The sequence below is a fragment of the Mandrillus leucophaeus genome, unplaced genomic scaffold (assembly GCF_000951045.1).
Source record: "Mandrillus leucophaeus isolate KB7577 unplaced genomic scaffold, Mleu.le_1.0 Scaffold980, whole genome shotgun sequence".
Lineage (NCBI taxonomy): Eukaryota > Metazoa > Chordata > Mammalia > Primates > Cercopithecidae > Mandrillus > Mandrillus leucophaeus.
Window position 1 is genome coordinate 260,606 of NW_012110697.1, and position 25,901 is coordinate 286,506.

Genomic DNA, 25,901 nt, shown 5'->3' on the forward strand with positions numbered 1-25,901 from the left:
AACCCAGGAGGTGGAGGTTGCAGTGAGCCGAGATTACACCACTGCACTCCAGCCTGGGCAGCAGAGCGAGACTCTGTCTCAAAAAAAACCAAAAAAAAAAAAAAAAAACAAGTTTCTAAACCTCTCTGGGTTTCAGTTTTGCCATCCGTAGAATGGAGCTGGTATCTCCCTTACAGGATTAAAGGAAATAATGTGTGTCCCATGCTCAGCCCTGCACCTGCCACAGTAAGCACCTGGTGAATGGGAGTATCTGCTCTTGTTATTGTCTTGTTATTGAGGACGGAGAGGCTGACTCCCCTGTGTTCTCTGCTTCCTTCGCCCTCCCCTTGCCAACCTGCTTAAACACAGGATCCTTTAGGACCTCCTCTTTTGCCATATGCTCCTTCAGCAGTTCTGTCTGCACAATTCCTGGCCACAGAGACACATAGCTGACCCCATGGCGCCGCAGCTCGTGGGCACAGTCAGCAGCCAGCTTGTCACACTGTGGAGAGGCGGAAGGCAAGGTAAGAGCCACCTAGCCATGTCACTTTCCTGCCCTGCCCTCTCTGCTTCTACTGTGAATGCTCCACCAACCCTGCCCTTCCCAGGAGCCCCAAGGTCTCAGCTGCCCACTCTCCCCAGTGTGATGCCTACTCTAGCCAACCGAGAGGTGCACAAGCAAAGGAACTGTCCATGGATGAGGCAGAGGAGGAGCTGAGAGGAGCCAGCCTTACCATTCTGACCACTGGGGACTGTACCTTCTGAGCTATAAGTACCATCACTGTCTTTTACCTCCTCAGCTCCTATGCCACTGGGTCCTCACCGCAGCTTTGCCCACACCATAGGGGACGTTGAACATATACTGCAGGCTTCCAGGGGAGGAGATGACCACGATGAGCCCCCGGCCAGCTGGTACCATCAGCCGTGCCCCATACACAGAGCAAAAGTAGTGCCCTCTAGAAGGTGCGGCAAGGGAAGAAGGAATGAACCATGTTAGTGCTGGCCTGGGTGCCACAGCCTCTGGCAGCTTCCCTTGCCTTCTGGTGGTGGTTGTCCACTAGGAAGGCTACACAGGGCAGGGTAGCAACCTGAGGAATTAGGGGCTTGAGGCCATATTCTGAGAGGAAAACTGGTCAAAATAACCACTGACAGGCCTGGGCGTGGTGGCTTACACCTCTAATCCCAGCATTTTGGGAGGCTAAGGTGGGCAGATCATGAGGTCAGGAGATCGAGACCATCCTGGCTAACACAGTGAAACCCAGTCTCTACTAAAAATGCAAAAAAATAAGCTGGGCGTGGTGGCAGGCGCCTGTAGTCCCAGTTACTCGGGAGGCTAAGGCAGGAGAATGGCATGAACCCGGGAGGCGGAGCTTGCAGTGAGCCGAGATCATGCCACCACTGGTCTCCAGCCTGGGTGACAGAGTGAGACTCCGTCTCGGAAAAAAAAAAAAACCACTGAAACAGATGAGAAATAGCAATCTTTAGAAGATGAAATGGAAGGCAAGAGCCCTGTCACAATAACAATTAAAAACAAAATTGCTCAGGGGGAGAAAATTTAAGAAATATATAGTATCTACATGGAAAAACTATAAAACCATGACAGAATAAGTGCAGACAAAATCTTTAAAAGCTAAGAACTGACATGTAAATCATCATTTCTATGTAAATCAATCCATAGATTCAGTCAAATTGGATTATATCTCAATAAGACCTTTTGGAGGAATTGATAAAATAATCTAAAGCTCAATGGGAATAATAAACATGTGAGAACAGCCAGAAAAGCTGGGCACAGTGGCTCACGCACTTTGGGAGGCCAGCGGGGCAGATCATTTGAGCTCAGGAGTTTGAGACCAGACTGGCCAACATGGTGAAACCCCATTTATACTAAAAATATAAAAATTAGCCAGGTGTGGTGATACGTGCCTGTAGTCCCAGCTACTCGGGAGCCTGAGGCAGGAGGATCTCTTGAGCCCAGGAGGCAGAGGTTGCGGTAAGCTGAGATTGTGCCACTGCACTCCAACCTGGGTGACACAGAGTGACCCAGGTTGTCACACTGTGGAGAGGCGGAAGGCAACGTAAGAGCCACCTAGCCATATCACTTTCCTGCCCTGCCCTCTCTGCTTCTACTGTGAATGCTCCACCAACCCTGCCCTTCCCAGGAGCCCCAAAGTCTCAGCTGCCCACCCTCCCCAGTGTGATGCCTACTCTAGCCAGCTTGTCACACTGTGAAAAAAAAAAAAAAAAAAAAAAAGAGAAAGAGAACAGCTAGGAAAATTCTGAAAAAAGGACTAATGTCTTGTGGGTGGGGGGATTGCTTTCCCTACCCCTGTTGTCACCCATATGAAAATGCACACGGGCCAGACATGCTGGCTTATGTCTATAATCCCAGCATTTTGGGAGGCTGAGATGGGAGGATTGCTTGAGGTCAGGAGTTTGAGACCAGCCTGGCCAGCACAGCAAGACCCCATCTCTAAAAAATAAAATAAAATAAATTAAAATGTACAAGACATAATAGTTAAAAGAATACAGTACAAGTGTAACAATAGTCTGATAAGTCAATGAAACAAAACAGTGAATAATTAGATACAAGTATATGTGAGAATGCAGTGTATTACAAAAGGAACCTGTCAAGTCAGTGGGGAAAGATGGATCATTTGGGACAACTGACCAGTTATTTGAGTTGGGGGAATTGGGTCTCTGTCTCATTTATTATTTTAAAATTAAGCCTAAAAGGATCAAATATTTAAATATAAAAAATAAAAGCACAGAAGTACTGAAAGAAACATGATCAAACGTGTTTATAAACTTGAGGTGGGGAAGGCTTTTCTTAGCATCACACGCAGATAGAAACTATAAAAGACTGACAGATTTGACTTCTTAAAATTAAGACGCACACACACATACACACACAAATATAAAGATACATGTATATTTCTGTATATACAAAGAGCAGGGCAGGACTGAGTGTGGTGGCTCATGCCTATAATCCCAACACTTTGGGAGGCTGAGGCCAGCAAGAGATGAGGGTGTGGAAGGCACCTCTCTTTGGAAGCTATGGCCATGAACACTGGCCAATTACCAGCTCTTCGGGTGTTCCTTTCTTGCCTTTGGCCTGACCATCCTTCTCTGTCCTAATGATCTTCCTTCCACTTTGGAAATCACAATTGCATTCTAATCCTGCTTCCTTGGGATTGTCACCAGAGTACCAAAATTGGAGCGGTGGGTGTTCTTACATGCTTTAGTCACAGATTTGCTGATAATCTGGTGGTTACTCCCACAGGTGACTGATCACATTCATCAGGCATGGCTTGATTACATGAGAGCGTAACATCATTCCAACAGTAACAGAGGCATAACTGGTGCACATTACGCTAGGCGAATTCTAAATGCTGTGTTTCATCTGACTCTTGGGCTACATGACCCGGTGTGACCCAGTGATATCCCTGCTCTCCCAACTCTGACCCATGAGTGCCCTTGCCTGTGGGTGTGGAGTGAGGATGTGGAGAGTAAAGAGCATTGGTGTTCACTCCTTCTTCTTAAGCTTCTCCTGGTCTAAAACAAAACAATTTCTCCCCCTAACCATTTTGAAAGTATAGACTACAGGCTGTGTGCATTACTGAGAGGAGGAGGCTTTCTCCCTTCTGGGTCTTTCATTTGGATGGGCAGAGAATGAGGCAGGAGAGAGGCCAAGGGCTTGTTCTGATGAATATTACTGACAGAAACAAGGCAAGAGTTGACATTCTCAGGAACAGACTCACCTGGATGGAACTTCTCCAGAGGTAAGTGGGATAAATGGAACAGAAGGGAGAAGAAAGAGATGGGGGAGGCCAGAGGGAAAAGGAGAGGGTGTGTAAGGAAAGGCCTGGCTGTTAAGCTGGCTAAGTGAGTGAGGGAACACGGGCCCTGGCAGTGGAGCACCGACCTGAGTCCAACGTTGTTGATATCATCCCACATGGAGGCAGGGGTTTCCCAGAATGCCTTATTCCTGGTGTTCAGGATCGTCTGGAAGGCACAGGGAGGGTGATGAATGATCTGAAGGCAGGGAGGTGTGAGGGGCTAGGTAATGGAAGGGACAATGAGTGGGGATGAAGATGCAGGGATCAGATGGGGAGGTCAGAAATGTGGAGCTGGGACCAAAGTTCAAAGGGTACCTGGACTCCTGCATAAGCGTTGTTGACCAGCACGTCCAGATGCCCTTGCTGTTCCCGATCCACTTGCTCAAACAGGCTTCGCACTTCACTCTCCTGGCTTGAATCGCACACCACAGGCACACATCGGCCCCCGAGGGATTGTGCCTGGAGTAGGACAGGGGATATGAGCTTACATTCACACACGGGTGTGAGTCATGACAAAACTCCCTCAACCAAAAGTGGACTTGAGCACTGAGAAGACAATCCTAGGAGAGCCAGCTGCAGAGGCAACATGGCAGGCAACACTGCCCTCTGGTGTCTGTTTGAGTAGTTTCAGGAATGATAGGCCTCCCCACCCCAGAACAAGGTGAATTGCAATGTAGGTTTTAATAATCTACAAACATTTACTGAGGCCCACCATGTGGTGTGGAGTGAGGATGTGGAGACTAAAGAGCATTGGTGTTCACTCCTTCTTCTTAATGTACTTCTCAAAGTACCATGCAAGGCATTGTACTTTGCAAGTAGAGGGTAAGAACAAGTGAGGCATGGAGTCTGTTCTTGAGAAATGAGTAAGCATCCTTTTCCTTGTTGTGGTCTTTTCCATCTCTCATGGCCTTAGCTCCCACCCTTCACCACTCACCTAGAACCTCTACTCAGTCCCAGCTCTCTTACCCTCACTCCACCAATGCTCCTGCTTGGTAACTGAAAAAACCAAAGCTATCAGCCATGAATGATTTCTACTTCCTGTTCTGTCTCACTCTCTACAAATGCCCACAAACCTCCAACTTCAGAGGAAGAAGAGTCCCTTATCCAAGAACAATCCTCCTATTCTCCAAATTTATGGATCCTCCCCTATTACCCTCCTTGCCTGAACTACTGCAATGCCTCCCAACTACTCACCTGACCTCTAGTCTGTCTGCCTTAAATTAATTCTTCATAATCCAGCCAGTACGAACCATCTAAAACACAAACCCTGTTCAAAATCTCCTAACTGGATCTCCATCTCTTAGAGAATGAAGCCTGAGTTCTCTTCTAGGGTCTTCTAAGACCGACTCTTTCCTCTCCAGCCTCTCACTCACTACTCTTCCCTTGCATTATCTCGACATCTACTCTTTCACACACTGTCCCTATGCTTATGGAGCTCCCTCTGTTGGAAAGGTTTTCCTAACTTCCTTTACCTAACTCTTACCTTTCGAAACTCAGTTCAAGAACCACCTACCTCCTCCAGGATGCTTTCCCAAACCACTTTCCCTAGCCACTCTCCTGTGTCATCTGGATGCTCCCCAACACCCCTAGAGTATTCTGTGCATATCTCCCTCTTACAATTTACCATATTCACATTACATTGAAATGACTGCTTTCTGTACTTCATTTCCTGTTGGAATCTATCTTCATTTTTAATTTTTATTTTTTTTTAAGAGACAAGATCTCACTGTCACCCAGGCTGGAGTGCAGTGGTGCAATCATAGCTCACTGCAACCTCGAACTCCTGGGCTCAAATGATCCTCCTGCCTCAGCCTCCCAAGTAGGTGGTACTACAGGTGCAGGCCACTGTGCCCAGCTAATTATTCAAAAAATATTTTTTGTAGAGACTGGGTCTAGCTATGTTGCCCAGACTGGTCTCCAAAAGGCTGCACATGTTCTTAATCTTCCTTCAGAAGCACAGAAGGCCCCAGCTCGGGAATGTAAGCCAGCTGATTTTGAAGTCCCTGAAACCTTTTTAAATCGCCTTCAAGACCTGACCTCCTCCTTTCTGAAGGACATTGCAGGTAAGTGATCTTGCTGCCTTGGCCTCCCAAAGGGCTGGGACGCCAGGCATGAGCCACTGTACTCCACCATGGACTGAATCTTTGAAGAGGAGAAATTAGATCTCATTAGTCTTGGTAACTTCCATGCTTTACCCAATGCCTAGCAAATCATGGATACTCAAATATTTATTTAACTGAAGTCTAGTAAATAAGCAAAAAATGTACAGTTCAATAAAGTCTTGCCTAAAATAGAGGAAAACACAGGTCCACAACCCTTTAGTTACAATTCCAAAATCTCTGCTCTCAAACACAAAGTTCTTTTCTTTTTCTTTCTTTCTTTTCTTTTCTTTTTTCTTTCTTTTTTTTTTTTTTTTAAGACAGTGTCTCCCTCTGTCGTCTAGACTGGAGTGCAGTGGCATGATCATGGCTCAACTCCTAGGCTCAAGCGATCCTCCTGCCTCAGCCTCCAGAGTAGCTGCTGGGACTATAGGCACATGCCACCATGCCTGGCTCAAACAAAGTTTTTTCATAAAACTCACTGGGCGGCAAAATTCTACCTTACCTGAAATTATTTACGGGGTTTTAAATTTCCACTTTGAATAAATATTCACATCTTGTTAAGTAGTAGTATAGTTTCAGGTAAGGGATTAGGAAAGGGAGCGGTTAAGTGGAAGGGCTCTCTTGGGTGGTTTCTGCAACTGTGGTCCCAGAGGAAGCACTCACCTCCTGAGCAGCAACGCGAAGGGTGTCTAGATGGCGGCCAGTGATGTAAACTGTGGCACCTGCTTTGCAGAGCTGCAAGGCAATGCCACGGCCAATACCCCTGGAGGCACCAGTCACCACACACACTTTGCCCTTCATGGGAGCTGCCATGACTCACAGGCAAAGGAGGAAGGTCTGTGGAAGCAAAGACTTGCTCTCAGGGAAGCCTGGAGACTGTGTGTGTGTTGGGGCGGGGGTCGGGGGGAGGGGGGAGCCTCACTAGGGCTAAGAGGAGGAGCCAAGGTAAGAATCCTTTGAGGGGAGAGGAGTCAGAGGCGGACAACTGGGTGCGGGCCTAAGGGTAAGGGTGTCAGAGGCGGACAACTGGGTGTGGGCCTGAGGACAAGGCTGACTGTCTTTTGGGAGGCCCAGAGAGTGAAGAAGGGGCTGAGTGGGGCTGTCCAGAGGTGGACAACTACTACGACCCTCTGAGTGTGGCTGCCTGGATGGGGGAATCTGGCGCGGCAGCCCCTCGGGGCGCGTCCAAGCAGAGTCCTGGGCTATCTGGGGCTCCGGCCCCTGGCCTGACCCAGTCCGGCTGAGCCAGAGGCGCAGCTTCCGGGCCGGGGATGAGCGCGAAGCCTGGAGATCCTAAGCCCTAAATGTGAGGCGCGTGTGCCGCTTACCTGCCAGCTGCGCTGCCGCTGAGGTCCTCGCGCTGACTAGCTCTCCACACACGTGTAGTTCGAGAACTTTAATTCCGGCCGCAGGGGCGGAACGAAGTGACTACTACTGGGGCAAATTGCGGGGCTGCGGTGGAAGTCTGGGTTCTGACCCAGACTGAGCTGGCGACGTGGAGGCAGTGTTCAAGGACTGATTCTACAGTAGGACTCGGGGCGATTTTGTGCTGGGGTCGAGGGGCGGAGTCCTGGGCCAAAGTTAGAACCTGCGGATGGGGCGGAGCGATCTGGGGGAGACACCCACCCCACCCGGCTGGGGCCGCGCGTAACTATGACGTAGTAGCTGCGTCAGGAGCGCGCCCGCGTTTCTGAACTTGGTTTGGGCCAGGCACACGCTTGGCGACGTTGAAGGTTCGTCCACAGCTAAGGAAACTTTTGCAGCCGGAGAGGTTCCGAAACACACATGGGGCTGGGTCCGCGCTCTCCACACAAGGTGGGGCGCCGGTTCCCAGCTGGTGGCAAACGGGGACGCGGGGCCAAGGGGTCGGGGCGCCCCTTACCCGGCAGTAAGCGGCAACCCTGGCCGCCTCCGGATAGGCGCTCGGAGCCGCCTCCAGATTCGCACCCGCACCTGAGCCCCGAAGCTCTGGGATATTTCCGCCGGGCGCTGTCAGCATTGAAAGAGGCTCCCGAGACTGGGGAAGAACGAGGTAGGCAGCAACTTCGGGGTTTAGACCAAAAGCATCAAATCCAGGGCAGGCAAGGAAACTTTCTGGGGTCGGCAGGGCGTGGGGACTTAGTTTCATTTCCCATGTCCTCTTCCTCGGCCTCCCACCCACGACCCTTGGTTAAGTAAGGGTACATAACCATATTGTCTACTAAGTCTCTTCAAAGTGTGTTTTTCTTCACTTTTCCAGATCTGATGGTGCACAATATTATGAAGGAAGTAGAGACTCAGGCCCTAGCTTTGTCCACTAACAGGACTGGCAGTGAGATGCTGCAGGAACTGTTGGGATTCAGTCCCTTGAAACCGCTTTGTCGCGTATGGGCTGCTCTGCGCTCCAACTTGCGCACTGTGGCCTGTCACCGATGCGGGGTCCATGTATTGCAAAGTGCTTTGCTACAGCTCCCTCGATTGCTGGGGAGTGCTGCAGAGGAGGAGGAGGAGGAGGAGCAGGAAGGGGAGGATGGGAAGGATGGTCCCACGGAGACCCTGGAGGAGCTGGTCCTGGGACTAGCCGCTGAGGTGTGTGATGATTTTCTTTTCTACTGTGGAGACACACATGGCAGCTTCGTGGTCAGAACTCTGCTTCAGGTGTTAGGAGGGACTATTCTGGAGTCTGAGAGAGCCAGGCCCCGTGGTTCCCAATCATCTGGTAAGTATTACAAGAGGAAAGTGGACCTAGGGGGAAGAAGAATTTAGAAAGTTCAGAAGGAGACAGTAAACAGAAGACTAAGTCTTCATGGGGGAGCTTGACCTGGAAGTATTAGCTTGACCTGTCCTAATCTGAACAGGGCTTAGCAAGCCAAAGATTAGTGTGTGCAGAGGCCCAGAGGTAGGGATGTACAGTTGTGTTTTGGGGACGGCTATTAGAATGGACACAGGAGGAGAAATTTTTCTTTTTAAGCATGACTTAACATTTAAATGGACTCAAGCAAAAGTAACATACATACTGGACTCAAGCAAAAGTTCAGGAAAGAATACCCTTACTACATGCAGCCCACTCTGTTGTTATTGTATTTTTTTTCTTTTTCAAAACTTTATTTTGCTCTATTTCATTAAAAAAAAAAAAAATGCTAGTTGAGACCGGTAACTTGATTTCATGATACAGTCTTGAGCTGTGATCCACATTTTGAAAAACTCTGGGAAATAAAGTTAGCGAGTTTAAATGAGGTTTAATTTTGGAATGCCTTGACTACCTGACTGAGGAGGTTGAACTGTCTTCTGTGGACCATGGGGAAGCTGGTTGAAGTTTCTTAGAAAAATTAAGACAGAAATGTAGTCTCAGTTCTGTCATCCAGAAGAGACATTCAGTTGTACTACATCTGTTCTGCATCTCCAAGTGGAATCCTTGTCCATCTATGGAATTTTTCTCTCCTGGGTGACAGTTTGTGATCTCCCCACTGCACATGTTCTTAATCTTCCTTCAGAAGCACAGAAGGCCCCAGCTCGGGAATGTAAGCCAGCTGATTTTGAAGTCCCTGAAACCTTTTTAAATCGCCTTCAGGACCTGACCTCCTCCTTTCTGAAGGACATTGCAGGTAAGGAGGGAAGTAGGAGGAGGGTCTCCTATCTACTTTTCTGGAGGTGATTTTACCACCAAGCAAGGCCCTCTGGTCAGGTTATTCCTCTTCTTTTCAAACCTGGTCTGGTTTGATGTTCAAAGCACTTCATATAGTCCCTTTGTGTCCATAGTGCCCTGTATCTTGTTGCCTAAAGTTTGAGGTTATGCAGGTTGTCTGGATTTTGAGAAAGCTGCTTTATTTCTGCCCTCTCTTCACAGTGTTTATCACTGATAAGATCTCCAGCTTCTGTCTTCAAGTGGCTTTACAGGTTTTACACCACAAACTTCCCGAGTTTTGCGCTTATCTCTGCAATGCTGTGATTGGCTACCTGAGTACTCGCAGTTCCTCAGTAGATGGCAGGTATGGTCAGGGCCTCAGGATCATTCAAAGCTGGTGGGGCTGTGTGAAATGAATGAGGTGATGTAGTGCAACTGTATTTTGCATGAAATAGAGTTAAGACTGCCTGATGCCCTTCTTGTCCCCAGTCCCCTACTGCTATTTCTCCGAGATCAGACGAGCTCCAGACTCCTGGAGCAGGTCCTGCTGGTGTTGGAGCCCCCAAGGCTCCAGAGCCTCTTTGAGGAGCACTTGCAGGGGCAGCTGCAGACCCTGGCTGCACATCCCATTGCCAACTTCCCTTTGCAGCGCTTACTGGATGCAGTCACTACCCCTGAGCTGGTGAGTTGGAAACCTGAGCTGGTTCTGTTTCTAATTCTTGATCATTGGACCTTATTTTATGGTCTGTCTGCCTCTATATATCTTTGACATTGTGCTGGCCATTGCCCTTGAAAAGCTATTCCTTGAGGTTTTCCAGAGCTTAGGATAAATTTGCCCATCTTCCAGTGAGGATTTGTTTTGACTTCTCTCAGGTATGAGGACCAGCAAGAGACAGGCTTCATTCAGGTTTACAGCTTGAGGTTCCATGGCCCACCCAGACTCTGGTACTTGGCTCTAAGCCCACATGAGTGCTAGAGCTGTTGCCATAGCTGCTCTTTTCCGTTGCTGCTTAGGACTAAGGTGGGCTTCCCTGTGGTCTCATGCATTGGGTGTTAGAGTGGAAGGGCAGGTTTAATTTTAGTCCCCCTTTGCCTCTAGTTCTCCCTTACACATAGGGAAGAGCCACTTAAAGTTCCTTCCTGTGAGGTGGCACCTCTAAGACTGCCCCCTTGTCCTGGGCCTTATCTAGCCAAACAAAAGTCCTGATGCTGGCAATGCTTTTTATGTTTTATCTAGCATTTTTAGTTGTTTTCACTGGGAAGATTTCTCTGAATAATGTGGTCCACCATTACCAGAATGCCAAAGTTACATCCCATGTTTCCCATCAGCTGTCCCCTGTGTTTGAGGAGCTGAGCCCTGTCCTGGAAGCTGTATTGGCCCAGGGCCACCCAGGGGTAGTCATTGCCCTGGTGGGGGCCTGTCGCAGAGTTGGGGCCTGCCAAGCCAAGGTCCTACAGCTCTTGTTGGAGGTGAGTGGATATTACCCACAATCCGTTTATGCCCTCAGTCCAACTTCTACCTGTTAAGACTTATCTAATCTTAAGTTGTTGTACCTCTGGACTCAGGAAGTCTAGTGCCCAAGGAGTTCACAGGAATGGGGGAAAATGAGACCTGTAGGTGCCCGCCACCACTCCCAGCTAATTTTTTTTTTTTTTTTTTTTTTTGAGACAGAGTTTCGCTCTTGTTGCCCAGGCTGGAGTGCAATGGTGCAATCTCAACTCACTGCACCCGGCTGAGGCCAAATGCTATTTCACAGTCCTGGAACAAAAATTGTCTCCCAGAACTAAGAGAGAAGTTTATTTAAGGGATAAACGTTTATTAATCCCTGTATGTGATAGAGACTGGGGATACAGCAAGGCATGATATCCTGCTCTCATGGAGCTCACATTCTTGTGGAGTTGGGGCTTCTTTCCTTTCTTGAAGGTGTTCCCTTAAAGTTGAGGTTAGGGATGGAGAAGTTCTCAGGTTCATCATACTTTGTCTTCTCCTTTAGGCATTCCACTGTGCAGAGCCCTCATCCCGGCAAGTGGCCTGTGTGCCTCTCTTTGCCACTTTGATGGCGTATGAGGTGTACTATGGACTGATGGAGGAGGAGGGGGCAGTGCCTGCAGAGCACCAGGTGAGGTAGGGGAGAGGCCAAGCCAGTGACTGATTGGGAGCCAGGCCTCCTAGGGTTTAGCAAGCCTCTGACTTCTGAGGTGAGAGTGGTGACTTCATCCAGGTGGAGGTGGCAGTGTTCTGGGGATGGGCTCATCCACCTGGCTTGTTGGTGCCTCCTAATTTCCTATCTCTGCGCTCCCAGGTGGAAATGGCTGCAGCCAGGGCCTTGGGGGACGTAACAGTCCTTGGGTCTCTACTGCTCCAGCATCTGCTGCACTTCTCCACTCCTGGTCTTGTACTTCGAAGTCTGGGTGCCTTGACGGGACCACAACTTCTGGTCCTGGCCCAAAGTCCTGCTGGCTCTCATGTGCTCGATGCCATCCTGACCAGCCCTTCTGTGACGCGCAAGCAGCGCCGCCGTGTGCTGCAGAACCTAAAGGTTAGATTTCTGGCTTCTGCCTTGATTCCCCACCATCATCCATTTAGAGAATATGAGCTTTCTCAGGACTGTACCTTCAGACTCCAAAAGGCTATGTAATTACTAGACTATTTTAATTCAGCCCCTAAACTCTTCAGAAAATTCACTCCCCGCAAGCCCCCAAAATACACTTTTGTGGACTTTGCTAGGGAGACCTACTTTGCTTGTCTCAATACAGGGACAATATGTGGCTCTGGCCTGTAGTCGCCATGGCAGCCGTGTGCTAGATGCTATCTGGAGTGGAGCAGCCTTGGGGGCTCGGAAGGAAATTGCTGCTGAGCTGGGTGAGTACCAGCCCCTCTCTTTGATGTTTCCAGACTTCCCTTCTCTTACTCCAGATCACTGGGTGGCTGGGAAGTCTACTGAAATTCAACAGTCTTTAGTTCCAAAGGGTGGTCTTGCTCATGGGTTCTTAGCAGTCTGCTTTCCCCTTCCCTCCCGCTGACTAATTGTGCAGTCCTTTGCCCTCACCCCTCCCTCTGACTTCTGTTCTTTGGAAAGTGAAGTGTTCACTGTACCCCAGTGGCAGTCCCAGGGTCTGGGGGAAATGGAGGGACCTTTACCTCAGGTAGAGTCTGTCTTTGAGCATGGTGGTACTAAACATGAGTGGTTCCCTTTGCAGGGGAGCAGAACCAGCAGCTGATAAGAGACCCTTTCGGCCACCATGTGGCTCGAAATGTGGCCTTGACTACCTTCTTAAAGCGACGAGAGGCTTGGGAACAGCAGCAGGGTGCGGTGGCCAAGCGGAGGCGGGCATTGAACTCCATACTTGAAGACTGAGGCTTTGGATCTGGGACTGCGTGTTGATGGGGGAGGGCAAAAGGGGGTATCCACCCCATCTCTTTCCTGGTTTAAATTGGAGTCAAAAGTCGTAGTGGTAAATATTTTATATTTTTATTGGAAATGTTTTTGTTACTTTGTGGTGAAGGATATGAAGACATCTCAGGGTAAAGTCAGAGGGCTGTCATCAGTGTGCTGGGGAGTTTAGGGACAGGAGGCATTGGTAGGGGTTAGATGTAGCAGCAATCAGGCTGGGATCAAGATGCCTGGGGGGCAGGCTTGTGGCCTTTCAGGGCAAGTGGGAGGCCAGAAAGGTGGCTAGGAAGGGACAGCATTTTTCAGGTAAGGGTATAGAACTTGGGATGTGAGGCATTATGCTGAAAGGTTCTCTGACAAGCGGATCAGAGGACAATGGGGAAATTGGGTGAGTTATCTAGCCTGTACTAGCTGCAGGTCCTGAAATTTGATGCTGTCATAGTCTTTGCAGTGTGTCTCTTGGAATGATTCTGGGGGCAGAAGCTCAGAGCCCCTTCTTAGTAGGAATGGAGGCGGCCCTTTTGCTGCCACTGCTCAGCCCCCTCCACTACATGACGAAGGGTGGAGGAAATTCCCAGCAACATATGGCCCAGGCCTTGCAGCAGTGTGGAGGTCCAACGAAGGAGCTCCCTGAAGGGCAGAGACAAGAGGAAATCAGACAATTTGGGAAACCTGGGAGGAAGCCATCAAGCCGGGAGATGAGGATTTTCCACAAGCAACAGCTAACTAGGGGTAGGTGGGTGCAGGAGGAGGAATTATGGGGACTATCCAACTGTAGGGGATGGGGAAGTATGACATGTTGATTTCTGACCTGAGTACTTTCTTTGGGCCGAGTCCTTGAAAGTCACAACTCATAGAGTAGAGCCCGTAGAATGTGGCTTTGACATTCAGGCTGCCAAAGAGGTCTCGAGGGTTTTGCTTGTACACGTCAAAGGTGATGCGGGCGATGTCCTTGCTGTGCTTGGGCCTCTCCCGTCCCAGGCCATATGACAGCACTCCACTCTGTAGGACACCCTTGTCAGTGCAGTATATCCTCACACCAGACACCCACCACTAATCTCCATCGGCACCGTGTCAGACTCTCCCTCGCTTAGGCTTTCTGTTCACTGTGTGACATCCTTAACAATTCTACAACTCCCCCTGCACCTGGTCCCCAGGATCAGGGTTAAGCTAGAGAGGAAGCCCGGGAAAGCTCTAAAGGACGGGCAGTGGAAGCAGCCCCAGTATAGGCCTCTTACCCTTGCGGGGCTCCAGCTCTGACCAGACTCCAACACCATCAGGCACGTGTCATCCTCCAGCAGCTGGAAGAAGTCCTCACTGTCCACTGCAGTTCCATCCTCCTCTAGCACCAGGGTTAGCACTCCATTCAGCAGTAGGGTCTCCAATGCCTGCCCAATGGCAAGAAGCAAGAAGGAAGGTATCCCATGCCCCTTCCCTCTTTAGCTGCCCAATATCCATCAGTTGGCTCTAGACATTGGTCGATGTCCCACCGTGACTTTCCGGCACTTTGATACCTCCTAAAGGCTGCAGCTCTCCGTGTTCTTCAGGTTTTGGGGGATCCTAGCTAGAGGCTGAGCTTTTTCCTCCTTGCTCCTACCATGTCATTGGCATCTCCCCTTGCTCCCCTCCAAGTCACTCCTGGTTTGGAATTGGAAAGCAAGCCAGGTTCTCATGAAGTCCACCCTTCTGTCTTATCTACAATGCTGCACCTCACTTCCCACACCCTCAGAGTTCTCCAGAAGTGTTTTCAGTAATAGTGTTTAACCTTTTTGAGTCCTTACTCTGTGCCGGGTATGAGGACTTTACCTACATTATCCTCTTACTCCTTTCAACAACCCTAGGAGATGATGTGTTATTATTACCTTTTTATAGATGAAGAAACTGAGGTTTTGATAGGTTGAACAACTTCCCAAGGTTTGACAGCCAGGAAGTGACAGAATCAGAATTTGAACTTGATTTGTCATACAAATTGCCTTCCATACTGGCCTCTGAATTCCATCCCTCCAACTCTCCCTATCTCCTGCTAACCCCTGCTCCCATAGAAAAGCTCACTAGGTGGAAAATGAACAAACTGACCGGAGCTCATGAGGCCCACCCCACTGAGCTCTCAGTGGGAGGAGGCAGCTGTGTGACTTCAGCCCTCTCTGCTCCATCATCACAAGTTGCCACTGTTGTGGAGCCCCTTGGCTACCCCTGCTAAAGGAACCAAGGAACTTGGCCTACTTACTTTGGCTAGCAGCTCCTGGCGGGTGGCAGCTGTCAGGCCTTTCCGGATGGTCCGCTTGTGATTACAGACACGGAAAGGTCGCTGGGGTGGTGAAGCTGAGGTCCAGACCCTCCGTCCAAACTCCGAGCTTTTATTAGATACTGACCTGGTAGTTGAGAAGAAAAGTCAAGAAGGGGCAAGGAGGGGCTTAGTGAGTGTAAAGGGCGTGATGGGGGTAGAGTGGCTAGAGGGCTAGGGAGGGAGAGATCTAGGTTAATAGATGGTAGGGATGAGGGAGAGACCATGGAGTACAGGTGGGGGCGGGTGGGTCAAGAGCTTGACAAGCCCACTATGAAGTGGGGAGCAGAAGAGGAAGGGGTACTGGTTAGTGTCCTAGGGGCTGAGTGGAGTATTGTTGCCCTGCTTATATCCCCTAAAGGTAGAGGGTAGAGTGGAGGGTTAGCAGTCACCTGAGTAGGTCACTGGGGTTCAGAGCTGAGAGGTACTCCATGGTGGATGGGAGAGTTCCTTCCCTGGAACTTCTGGGCTGGGTAGTTCTCTCCTGTGCTGGGGCTTTAGTGGTGTTTTCTGTTACAAACCTGGGATCTCAGCCCAGGGCAACGTGGGAATGAGTCAAGCCTGGACTCTGGCCCCCCTGCCTGACCAGTAAGAAGGGCAAAGTCCAAGGGGAGGGATGAGGGAGGGGCCAGATGGGGTCCTGGAGGAAGAATTGCCTGGCAAAAGCCATTGGAGCTTGTATGTGTGCCTTTGGTGATGACATGTGTTGTGAGGGTAGATGGGAACCATGTAAAAGGATGAAACGTGACCTCTGGTGTTTTTTTATTTCTATGAGAGAATTTCTGGGGATGGTTTCTGGCTCTCAGACTCTGAGAAGCTGCATTTTATGTGAGTGGCTCTGTGTGTGCTGCCACCTACTGGAGTAGCCATAAGCTGCAGCTTTAGGAAAAGGGATCCCGGGGTGGAGTGTGGGGAAGCTGGATGGCAGCATGGCAGGGCTTTGGAAAATGAGAGGTGAGACTGTGTCCAGGAAGGGTGTAAGGAGAGGATGGATCCTGATCCATGGATTCAGGATCATTAGGGTCCTGTCTGGGACCCCGGTTTTCCTGCTTACCTGCTCCTTCCTCCTTGGTCAAAGGAGGGGCTGGTTCATTGCTCTGACTTTGGTTTCCAGAACTGCCTGTGGAGTTCGGTCACACTTAGGTCATCTTCTCTTTCACCTTTCTGCTTTTGCCAACTAATGGACGTGAAGGAGATGTGAATGGGGCAGGAATGTCCTTTGATGGCATCAAGAATTTAGCTTCTGGTGCACTGTGTCCCAGCTCTGATTTCAGTTGCAGCCATGATGGACAGTTGCATGGAAGCTGAGACTCTCACTGACAGTGAAACCCTCAAATGAACACAATCCCTGCTTTCCTGCCCAGGATCCTTATAGGGTCCCCCAGCTTCCCCACTTTTTTTCTGTGTCCTGACAAAGAAACACAGAGTAACTTGATTACCCTGTGACCTGGCCAGCTGCATTTCCCCTGGAGGCTTGAGCCCAAGCCAGAGCCTTGAAAAGGTATTCAGGTTGTTGCTCAAAACACAAAAAAACTGGCCCTGGCCCTGAACCAAATACCTTGAACCCTCATAAACTCCATACCCTGACCCCTTTGTTTTGGACATATCGAGATAGAACAACTCTTTCTCTCACTGTCTGTTGTAAGGATATGCTGTAGCCCACTCATTAAGTACATTTTCCTAATAAATGCTTTGGACTGATCACCCTGCCAGTCTTTTGTCTTGGGCAATCTGTACTTTACTCAGAGATTCCAAGGCCTACTGAAGGGACTTAACACTCTTAATGGCTTTCCCCTCTCGTTTTACCCTATGCCCTCACTTCCTGAGTTAACCTCCCAAATACAGGATTACCGGTACCCAAGCCCTTAGCTCAGGCTCTGCTTTGGGAGGCCCCAACCTAAGACAGTGCTCCTGGTGCCCTGCGCAAGGAACCTCAAGTTCTGGCTGTTACTTGGGCTGAGGCCTTTCTTTTCCCTTCCCCCAGTTCTATCCATCTGCCAGGCCCCCGTCAAATCTCTTCATTTCCAAGTTTTGCTTGACTTTTCCAAGAAGAGAGGGCTGCTGCTTAGTATGTCCCTACTACTGCATCCTTTCCTTTCTTGTCTTGTATCCTTGTACAGCCTGGAAATGGGATCTCTTCATGGTTGTGTGTCATGACTCCCTAACCATTATGCCTCCATGCATCTCCTGTTCCTCCTGGAACCTGGCAGCATGCCTTACACGGAAAGACTGTCACTGACAGCCCGGTGAGAGCCCTGAGGGTGGAGTGACTGGGGCAGGGCCCGAGGCAAGAGATGGGAGGAGGTAGGCCAGAAGCTGAAGAAAAGGGGCTCAGCCGGACCAGGAGACTGGAAAACAGGCAAAGATACAGCAGATGGGGGACTGAGTTGTTTGGGTCACCTTCTCTGCAGACCAGAGAGGCCAAGCAATATACATGCTGCAGAAGGTGGGCTGGGAGGATTGGGGCCAGAGCTGGGGGAGGGATGAGAACAGAAGCAGGACCAGGGTTAGGATTCAGCAGAGTCCTCCTATTTCCTTCCACGGCCAGGGAATCTTACTGCCCCACTTCATCTTATGCTGTTTCCTGGCAAGGCAGGCTCTCACATGCCTGGACACTTGGATATGTTGGTGATGGGAAGGAGTAGAGTGAGGGAGGGGCCTCAGGAGAGGCCCAGGATGAGCCTCATCTTGTCCCTCCCCATTCTTGCCTTACCCGCTGCAAATGTGATAGGCACAGGACAGGAGTAGGCACCTCGCCCACTGCTGCTTAACCTTTCAGCTTCTCCAGGCCCCCAGTCGTGCTTGCTCCCACCTTGGTAAGTAGATCTGCGCACATCCCTTTATACCCCACCATCCACTTTTGCCCAGATGTGCTAGAATGGGGCTGGACAAAGAAGGAGGGGCCAGACTAGAGGAGTGGTGGTAGAGATAGTGACAGCCTGGGGTGAGGACTTTATGCCTGTTTACCACTGAGCTCTGGGAAGGAGCCAGGAGTGGGGCAGGTCAGCTGAGTGGGAGCAGGGGATCTGGGTTCCAAGAAGGAGTAGTGTTTGAGGTGGGGTCTGGGTCCTCGTGGAAGTCAGGACTCCCAGGCAGAAAAGAGGCAGGGTGCAGGCAAGTAAGGAGGAGGCATGGCCCCTTCTCTTCGGACATCACAGGTGGGGTTTTGCCCCACCCCTGAACACCCTCTGTGGCGCCTTCCACCCACCTGTAGGCCCAGAAGGATGTCCGTCTGCTACCGTCCCCCAGGGAACGAGACACTGCTGAGCTGGAAGACTTCGCGGGCCACAGGCACGGTCTTCCTGCTCCTGGCGGCGCTGCTGGGGCTGCCCGGCAACGGCTTCGTGGTGTGGAGCTTGGCGGGCTGGCGGCCTGCACGGGGGCGACCGCTGGCAGCCACCCTTGTGCTGCATCTGGCGCTGGCCGACGGCGCGGTGCTGCTGCTCACGCCGCTCTTTGTGGCCTTCCTGACTGGGCAAGCCTGGCCACTGGGCCAGGCGGGCTGCAAGGCGGTGTACTACGTGTGCGCGCTCAGCATGTACGCCAGCGTGTTGCTCACCGGCCTGCTCAGCCTGCAGCGCTGCCTCGCGGTTACCCGCCCCTTCCTGGCGCCCAGGCTGCGCAGCCCGGCCCTGGCCCGCCGCCTGCTGCTGGCCGTCTGGCTGGCCGCCCTCTTGCTCGCCGTTCCGGCCGCCATCTACCGCCACCTGTGGAGGGACCGCGTATGCCAGCTGTGCCACCCGTCGCCGGCCCACGCCGCCGCCCACCTGACCCTGGAGACTCTGACCGCCTTCGTGCTTCCTTTCGGGCTGATGCTTGGCTGCTACAGCGTGACGCTGGCGCGGCTGCGGGGCGCCCGCTGGGGCTCAGGGCGGCATGGAGCACGGGTGGGCCGGCTGGTGAGCGCCATCGTGCTTGCCTTCGGCTTGCTCTGGGCTCCCTACCACGCGGTCAACCTTCTGCAGGCAGTCGCCGCGCTGGCTCCACCTGAAGGGACCTTGGCGAAGCTGGGCGGGTCTGGCCAGGCGGCGCGAGCAGGAACTACGGCTTTGGCCTTCTTCAGTTCTAGCGTCAACCCCGTGCTGTACGTCTTCACCGCTGGAGATCTGCTGCCCCGGGCAGGTCCCCGTTTCCTCACGCGGCTCTTCGAAGGCTCCGGGGAGGCCCGAGGGGGCGGCCGCTCTAGGGAGGGGACCATGGAGCTCCGAACTACCCCTCAGCTGAAAGTGGTGGGGCAGGGCCGCGGCAATGGAGACCCGGGGGGTGGGATGGAGAAGGACGGTCCGGAATGGGACCTTTGACACCAAACCCTACAACCTGCTGCCCTTCCCTCTCCCTTTCCATCCTCTCACCCTCTGGAGCTCAGTGTTCTGGAACATTTGGGGACCCTTCTTTGACTAGAGTTTGGATCTGACTGGGTAGGATTACTATACACCTCAGGCAGGCCCAGGCTCCTCCATACTGAGGGATTATGAGGGTGGTGATGGTCCCTGTTAAGGACTATTGCGTGCTTGCAAGTTGGCATGTACCCATGTGCCAGCACTGCTTACTTGTTGCCAATAGCTGTTATTGTGAAATACACTGGGAAGCCATTAGATGATGACTTAAGTGTGCCTCCCCTGGTGGTTCTTCATGCCTGAGTTGTACTGAAGCCACCTAGTTCCCATCTGGGTCAAGCCAGGGCTGGGCAGTGCTGGCCTTCAGTGGCATCTTGACCTGCCCTCCTCAGTCCAGGTGCCCTGGTTCCACAGGCCAATCCATAGAACCACTCTGGAAATAAAGGAGAAAATGGAAGGAGAAGTATGGGAGCTTGGATGAGGGGTAGGAATGGGATCCATTCTCTGAGGCTTATAAAAGCCTCTGGGGGAGGAAATGGCTCTGAAGGGGAAACTGAATCTGTGGGGTTTGAAAGGAAAGTTTTCCTGCCTGTCTTGTGTTTGGTCCAGTGGGTGTGAGAGAGGCACACAAGGAGTGGACAGTGGTGTAGGGGCCCTGGGAGTCTGAGACTTACCTTCCTCCCTGACCATCTGTTCCTCCCTGCAAAGGCCACCTGACGTGAAAAGGAGCCCAGGAGCAGGCACTCAGTCTGGGAAGTTTGGAGGTTGGTCATCAGGGGGTATGAGGAATGGCAGGAATATTTAGAGGACAGGAATAATTTTTCAGAAAAGTGCCACCTATTCTTTTTCTCTTTGCCAAGTCTGGGCTCCTTCCAAGATGCTGCTAGCTATTCCTGGCCCCTTCCCCAATACTTATCTGCCCCCACCTTTTGGAATCCATATCTAGGTCTAAAAACGGTTCTAGATTCTGACACCTTTGATTGGGGGATGTAGAATGGGATTCTTTTCAGGGGACATCCACAAGTACACACTCGTGGTCACTAAGGTGACCAGCTCATCCCAGTTGGCCCAGGACTTTCCCAGTTTTAGCACTGAAAATCCCTTGTCCCAGCCCTGTCGGTTTCCCAACAAACTGAAATGGTTGGCCACTCAAGTGGCTACCCTGACTATCACCCCAGGCTCTACTTTAGTGACTGCTCATACCTCCCTGCCTCCCAAACAGAAGTCGAAACAGAGCAAAAGAAACCCAGTCCCCAGGGTCATGCTGGGGCTACCAAAACTGGGATTGACTAGCATCTGTGAACTAGAACAGCAGGGAGTATGCTTAGAGTGCCTGGTCCTGGGTTTGGGGAAGAAAGGCCATCAAGGTAGATGTGGGTGGGGAACAACTTGGGAGGGGTGGCAAGGACAACCCAGTTTCTCTCTGAGGGGACCTCTGGTTGACCCTGGAGCTTCTGTCCCCAAACACAGGCCTCATGGGATTCTTTCTGTCCTTGGGTGCTGGGCAGAGGTTCCCTAAATTCCCTTGTTGCATATTCCCCATCTCTGACACCCAGTGCGGTCAGAAAGCCCTTCCTTAACTCAGACTTCAGTTCTTGCTGCGGTTTCTGCCCATTGCTTTTCATCATATCCTCTGCCTGACAGCTACGAGGTCAACTCTGCTCTGGCTTTTCTCCAGGCAGAGCAAGTGGGGGCTCTGGAAAGGTTAAGGGATCTCAGTGACCACCATTACACTTTGCATCTTTCCTGAGAAGTGAGAGTTGAAAGGGAAGCAGGAAGGCCCATGGTCAGATTGAAGGAAGGAATTTTTAGTTTCTTCTTTTCTTTTTCTTTTTTTTTTTTTTTGAGATGGAGTCTCACTGTATCACTCAGGCTGGAGTGCAGTGGTACGATCTCGGCTCACTGCAGCCTCCACTACCTGGGTTCATGTGATTCTCCTGCCTCAGCCTCCCAAGTAGCTGAGACTACAGGCACATACCACTACACCCAGCTAACTTTTGTATTTTTAGTAGAGACGGGGTTTCACCATGTTGGCCAGGCTGGTCTCAAACTACTGACATCAAGCGATCTGCTCCCCTCAGCCTCCCAAAGTGCTGGGATTACCAGTATGAACCACCACAACCCACCAGGAATTTTTAGTTCTTAGCTTTTGCAGGAGACTTCAAGGAAAGGAGATGTTCCTCTGTGCAGGAAATGGGGAAGGTGACCATTTTTGCATTCCTGGTTTCCCGTCTTGGCAGGGTAGTCATGAGGCATCACTGTTCCTGCTCTCCCACTCCTGCTCCTCATGCTCAGCCTGCCTAGCTCGGCCTCAACTTTCTCTGTGTGTCTAAAGTGGAACTGGATAGAAGGCTGTGGGAAGATAGGAAAGAGATGGTGCCAATCCCCTTGCCCAGATCTTACATCCAGACTCAGCAAGGCAATCACATGGGCAAGCACAAGGCAGGGGTTTGGGGAAAGGGGAAGTAATTGGCATTCTGTGTGATACCAAGGAGACCATTTGGATTTTGGCTTCTACCAAAGAGAATGGAGAATTGGTTGACCTAAATGGAACCAATCCCTTTAAGTAAGGCGAGGAAAGGGGGTGCTGGAAGATGGCCACACAACCTAGATCATAGCTTGAACTGAAACCAAGAACAGAGTGCTGCCCCCTTCGGCAATTTACTGACATGCCCTCTTTAAATCATGTTATCTAACCCAAATCCAGACCCAGGACCTAGTCACAGCTCCAACCTACACTTCCTATTAATTAAAAAAAAAAAAAAAAAATCTACATTATTACTGCAAAACAAACAAACAAACAAAGATATCAGCACTGTAGCCTCTCAATCTGAGCCCATTTCCCTTCTCTAGCTACCATACCTCCTTCTCCTATATGATACCATTCACTACTTTATTTAATTCTCCAGTCTAGACCTGCATCTTGAGACCACACCCAGCCTACTCACTCCCCACACCCCTCTTTCCTCTCACTGCTCCTTCCTGGTCTCTTCTCATCTGGCTCCACCTCTGAGGAGTCCTCAGAGAAACCCTTCTGGGTTGCCCTGGAACACAGACTATCCCCTCTCCTAGTGAAGGGAGTGGGTAGGGGTTTCAGCCCCACCCTCAGGAAGATGCGTCTTCCCTGTCCTCTGCTCTATGGTACTTCCTCTCTGGCTGACTTAGCAAACAGCACCTAGACCGGGGGCCAGGCCCTTGGCAGTGGGACAGATCCAGGGATAGGCTACGGCACCTTGCCCTGACCCTGGGATTGGCGTCAGCTTCCAACCAGTTCCTGTCAAAGCTTGTAAGTAAGTATCCTGGGAACGGCAGTGGTTGTGGTGGTGGGACGGTGTGCAGCCATGAAAGAAGGTGCAAAGGAATCTCCAAAGAAAGCCTGACCAGTGTAAAAGTTGGGAGGCTTTGTCCTTGTCACTTGTCCACTAACTCTTCCCCTCCCTGTTATTCCTGGTTGACCCTGGGCATCTCTGGGGACAGTAGGCAGGTGATTGGGAAAGTTAATGGGATTGAGGGGATGAGGGCCTGGCAGGGGGCAAGAAAGCTGGCCTTTCAAGGGGTGCAGCATTGGTAGGAACTCTCAGGTTGGTTCTGGGCTTTAGGGTCTCCTAAGGGGAGGAGACTGAAAAGGTCTGGAAATGCTGCTGCTGCTGCTGCTGCTGCGGTCACTGTATATTTTGCAATTGGGTCTGTGGGCAGGAAGGGGCCCCATGACCCAGTTAGGAAACTAGTCTTTGTACTCAACCCGATCCCTTTAAGATGTCAGTCTGCAGCGATGGGGGCAGTATATTTCAGGGGGACCTCTGATGCTGCTGACCCTGGAGACAGACTAGAGTTCTCAGTCTAGGCGTGTCCATGGTGTCAGGAAACCCTTGGTCCTCTACTCTCATGCGTTTGTCCGCCCTCACTCTCCAGGTCCTCCCGACGGCCATGAACACTACATCTTCTGCAGCACCCCCCTCACTAGGTGTAGGGTTCATCTTTCTGTTGGCTATCATCCTGCTGTCAGTGGCGCTGGCTGTGGGGCTTCCCGGCAACAGCTTTGTGGTGTGGAGCATCTTGAAAAGGATGAAGAAGCGCTCTGTCACTGCCCTGTTGGTGCTGAACCTGGCCCTGGCCGACCTGGCCGTATTGCTCACTGCTCCCTTTTTCCTTCACTTTCTGGCCCAAGGCACCTGGAGTTTTGGATTGGCTGGTTGTCGCCTGTGCCACTATGTCTGTGGAGTCAGCATGTACGCCAGTGTCCTGCTTATCACAGCCATGAGTCTAGACCGCTCACTGGCAGTGGCCCGCCCCTTTGTGTCCCAGAAGCTACGCACCAAGGCAATGGCCCTGCAGGTGCTGGCAGGCATCTGGGTGGTGTCCTTTCTGCTGGCCACACCCGTCCTCGTGTACCGCACAGTAGTGGCCTCGAAAAAGAACAACATGAGCCTGTGCTCTCCGAAGTACCCCAGCAACGAGCACCAGGCCTTCCATCTAATCTTCGAGGCCGTCACGGGCTTCCTGCTGCCCTTTCTGGCTGTGGTGGCCAGCTACTCCGACATAGGGCGTCGGCTGCAGGCCCGGCGCTTCCGCCGCAGCCGCCGCACTGGTCGCCTGGTGGTGCTCATCATTCTGGCCTTCGCCGCCTTCTGGCTGCCCTACCACGTGGTGAACCTGGCCGAGGCTGCCCGTGCGCTGGCCGGCCAGGCCTCCGGGTCGGGGCTCGTGGGGCAGCGGCTGACACTGGCCCGCAGCGTACTCATCGCGCTCGCCTTCCTGAGCAGCAGCGTGAACCCCGTGCTGTACGCGTGCGCCGGCGGCGGCCTGCTACGCTCGGCGGGCGTGGGCTTTGTCGCCAAGCTGCTGGAGGGCACGGGCTCCGAGGCGTCCAGCACCCGCCGCGGGGGCAGCCTGGGCCAGACCGTGAGGGGCGGCCCCGCCGCTCAGGAGCCTGGTCCTTCCGAGAGCCTCACTGCTTCCAGCCCTCTCGAGTTAAATGAACTGAACTAGGCCTGGTGGAAGGAGGCCCACTTTCTCCTGGCAGAATGCCAGCCCTGAGCTAGTTCTGTACCTGGAGGAGAAGCAGGAGCGTGGAGGGCATGGGAGCGTGGGAGGCGGGAGTGGAGTGGAAGAAGAGGGAGAGGTGGAGCAAAGTGAGGGCGGAGTGAGAGAGTGCTCCATCCTGGCTCCCACAGGCAGCTTTAACCATTAAAACTGAAGTCTGAAATTGGGTCAACCTTGTGAGTGGGGTACGTGTGCTGTGGGCATCGGGGTGCTTGTGGGTGCCCTGGTGGGACCCCTCTCAGTAATCGAGAGTTACCTCCTTTAGTTCCCCATGATTTACAATTTTGGAAAGGACACAAGGACAAACATAGATTGCCCCCATCCCAGGTGATTCTGAGTACGTAGTCTGCAGATAATACTTAGCAAAATGCAGTCTGCGGACTCCTAAAGCAGCTTGTCTAGGAAGACCACCCATGTGGGCCTATCACTCCAAGCTCTGTGACTCAGGGGACCTTCTGAGAAAATAGCACTGCTATGAAACATCTTCCCTGAAGCCTGTGATAAGTCTCCTTGTTAGCATGACTCCAACTTCCTGCCAATAATCTTTATCCTCTCTGTAGGAGGTATTCTAGGGGATGCCTTCCTTCCTTCCATTTCACAAAGAGGTCAGACTTGAGGACTAAGTCATTAGATCTTATCCCTTAGAATACTGCATATCAGCATCTGCTAACCTCCACAACACACCCTGGCACAGGGTGGGGCTGAGGGCCGCAGGAAACAAAGATTCCCAAAAGTGAGAGGGATGAGTCATTATTTCCTAGAAATGACTGTTGTTTTAGAGAACCTTGGTCCAACTCTGTTCTGACAAGGTTTTAGGAAGATGGCAACAACAGTGGCAGCAGTGTACTTTTTGGATCTTTCTCATAAAAAAACAAAAGAGCAAGTAACAGAGTGAAACCAAATATTCACATGCAACATCCGCAACAAACCTAGTATGTCAAGGTATCTCCCATGGACCCCAAAGTATGAGCCAGTGAGAATGAGTCATCAATACCTCAAGACCCATATACCAGCATCTGTGCAGAAGGATACAGAAGGAAGCAAAGGGATGTTGGGTGGATCTAAGAAGAGGAGACCCCCAAGCTGTCTACAGATCCTAACTGGAAAGCATGGTGTACCAATTTGAGAACAGCAGCTGAAACTGGGAGGGACCTCACAGAGTATTTCTCAGACCTCTCACCCATTCTATATGGTGAACACATGATAGGTACTTATTTAGTGTTTGTTGAATGAATGAAGTTCAAATGACATTTCCCTGGAGACTCTTCCAGTATTTGTGAGTAGGGGGCAGGAAAGGGCAAATCTTTGTTTTGAGCCATGT

At 51.3% G+C, this 25,901-nt stretch overlaps 5 protein-coding genes across 12 annotated transcripts in view; 3 read left to right on the plus strand and 2 right to left on the minus strand.

The window, feature by feature from the left end:
* Positions 1-7,581, minus strand: part of DHRS1 (dehydrogenase/reductase (SDR family) member 1) — a 9,306-nt gene extending 1,725 nt beyond the window's left edge. Inside the window, exons 1-7 of one of the 2 annotated variants that reach the window (XM_011970991.1) lie at positions 7,353-7,581; positions 7,246-7,271; positions 6,581-6,754; positions 4,131-4,274; positions 3,902-3,981; positions 803-935; positions 335-481 (exon numbers count right to left, since the gene is read on the minus strand). In XM_011970991.1, the coding sequence (XP_011826381.1) occupies positions 335-481; positions 803-935; positions 3,902-3,981; positions 4,131-4,274; positions 6,581-6,730 (654 nt within the window). In that variant the 5' untranslated portion in view covers positions 6,731-6,754; positions 7,246-7,271; positions 7,353-7,581. Of the gene's footprint in view, positions 1-334; positions 482-802; positions 936-3,901; positions 3,982-4,130; positions 4,275-6,580; positions 6,755-6,839; positions 6,915-6,955; positions 7,126-7,245; positions 7,272-7,352 lie in introns of those variants that run through there. The other variant, XM_011970993.1, reaches the window with a different exon arrangement.
* Positions 7,582-7,601: 20 nt separating this feature from the next.
* Positions 7,602-16,902, plus strand: NOP9 (NOP9 nucleolar protein). The gene is made up of 10 exons (XM_011971004.1): positions 7,602-7,949; positions 8,157-8,615; positions 9,391-9,501; positions 9,744-9,885; positions 10,011-10,203; positions 10,851-10,991; positions 11,516-11,641; positions 11,825-12,061; positions 12,279-12,384; positions 12,723-16,902. The coding sequence occupies exons 1-10, from the start codon at positions 7,703-7,705 to the stop codon at positions 12,878-12,880; spliced, it is 1,920 nt and encodes a 639-aa protein (XP_011826394.1). The 5' UTR covers positions 7,602-7,702; the 3' UTR covers positions 12,881-16,902.
* On the minus strand, positions 12,973-19,188 carry CIDEB (cell death-inducing DFFA-like effector b). 2 transcript variants are annotated; one of them, XM_011971003.1, is made up of 8 exons: positions 18,988-19,188; positions 18,409-18,907; positions 16,255-16,608; positions 15,593-15,695; positions 15,144-15,288; positions 14,155-14,304; positions 13,728-13,918; positions 12,973-13,546 (listed from the first exon to the last, which is right to left on the minus strand). In XM_011971003.1, the coding sequence occupies exons 4-8, from the start codon at positions 15,631-15,633 to the stop codon at positions 13,414-13,416; spliced, it is 660 nt and encodes a 219-aa protein (XP_011826393.1). In that variant the 5' UTR covers positions 15,634-15,695; positions 16,255-16,608; positions 18,409-18,907; positions 18,988-19,188; the 3' UTR covers positions 12,973-13,413. The 2 variants fall into 2 exon arrangements, with proteins under 2 accessions (XP_011826393.1, XP_011826392.1); XM_011971002.1 differs by having other exon boundaries at positions 18,409-19,178.
* On the plus strand, positions 13,515-19,803 carry LTB4R2 (leukotriene B4 receptor 2). Of its 4 annotated transcripts, XM_011971001.1 has the most exons (3): positions 13,515-13,648; positions 17,932-18,016; positions 18,415-19,795. In XM_011971001.1, exon 3 carries the CDS (start codon positions 18,425-18,427, stop codon positions 19,499-19,501), a length of 1,077 nt encoding a protein of 358 aa, XP_011826391.1. In that variant the 5' UTR covers positions 13,515-13,648; positions 17,932-18,016; positions 18,415-18,424; the 3' UTR covers positions 19,502-19,795. The 4 variants fall into 4 exon arrangements, with proteins under 4 accessions (XP_011826391.1, XP_011826389.1, XP_011826390.1 ...); XM_011970999.1 differs by lacking the exon at positions 13,515-13,648 and having other exon boundaries at positions 17,901-18,016; positions 18,415-19,803; XM_011971000.1 differs by lacking the exon at positions 13,515-13,648 and having other exon boundaries at positions 17,912-18,016; positions 18,359-19,803.
* On the plus strand, positions 19,218-25,840 carry LTB4R (leukotriene B4 receptor). Of its 3 annotated transcripts, none has more exons than XM_011970995.1 (2): positions 19,218-19,318; positions 23,450-25,840. In XM_011970995.1, the coding sequence occupies exon 2, from the start codon at positions 23,465-23,467 to the stop codon at positions 24,524-24,526; it is 1,062 nt and encodes a 353-aa protein (XP_011826385.1). In that variant the 5' UTR covers positions 19,218-19,318; positions 23,450-23,464; the 3' UTR covers positions 24,527-25,840. The 3 variants fall into 3 exon arrangements, with proteins under 3 accessions (XP_011826385.1, XP_011826386.1, XP_011826387.1); XM_011970996.1 differs by lacking the exon at positions 19,218-19,318 and adding an exon at positions 20,350-22,827; XM_011970997.1 differs by lacking the exon at positions 19,218-19,318 and adding an exon at positions 22,437-22,823.
* The last annotated feature ends 61 nt before the right edge of the window (positions 25,841-25,901 follow it).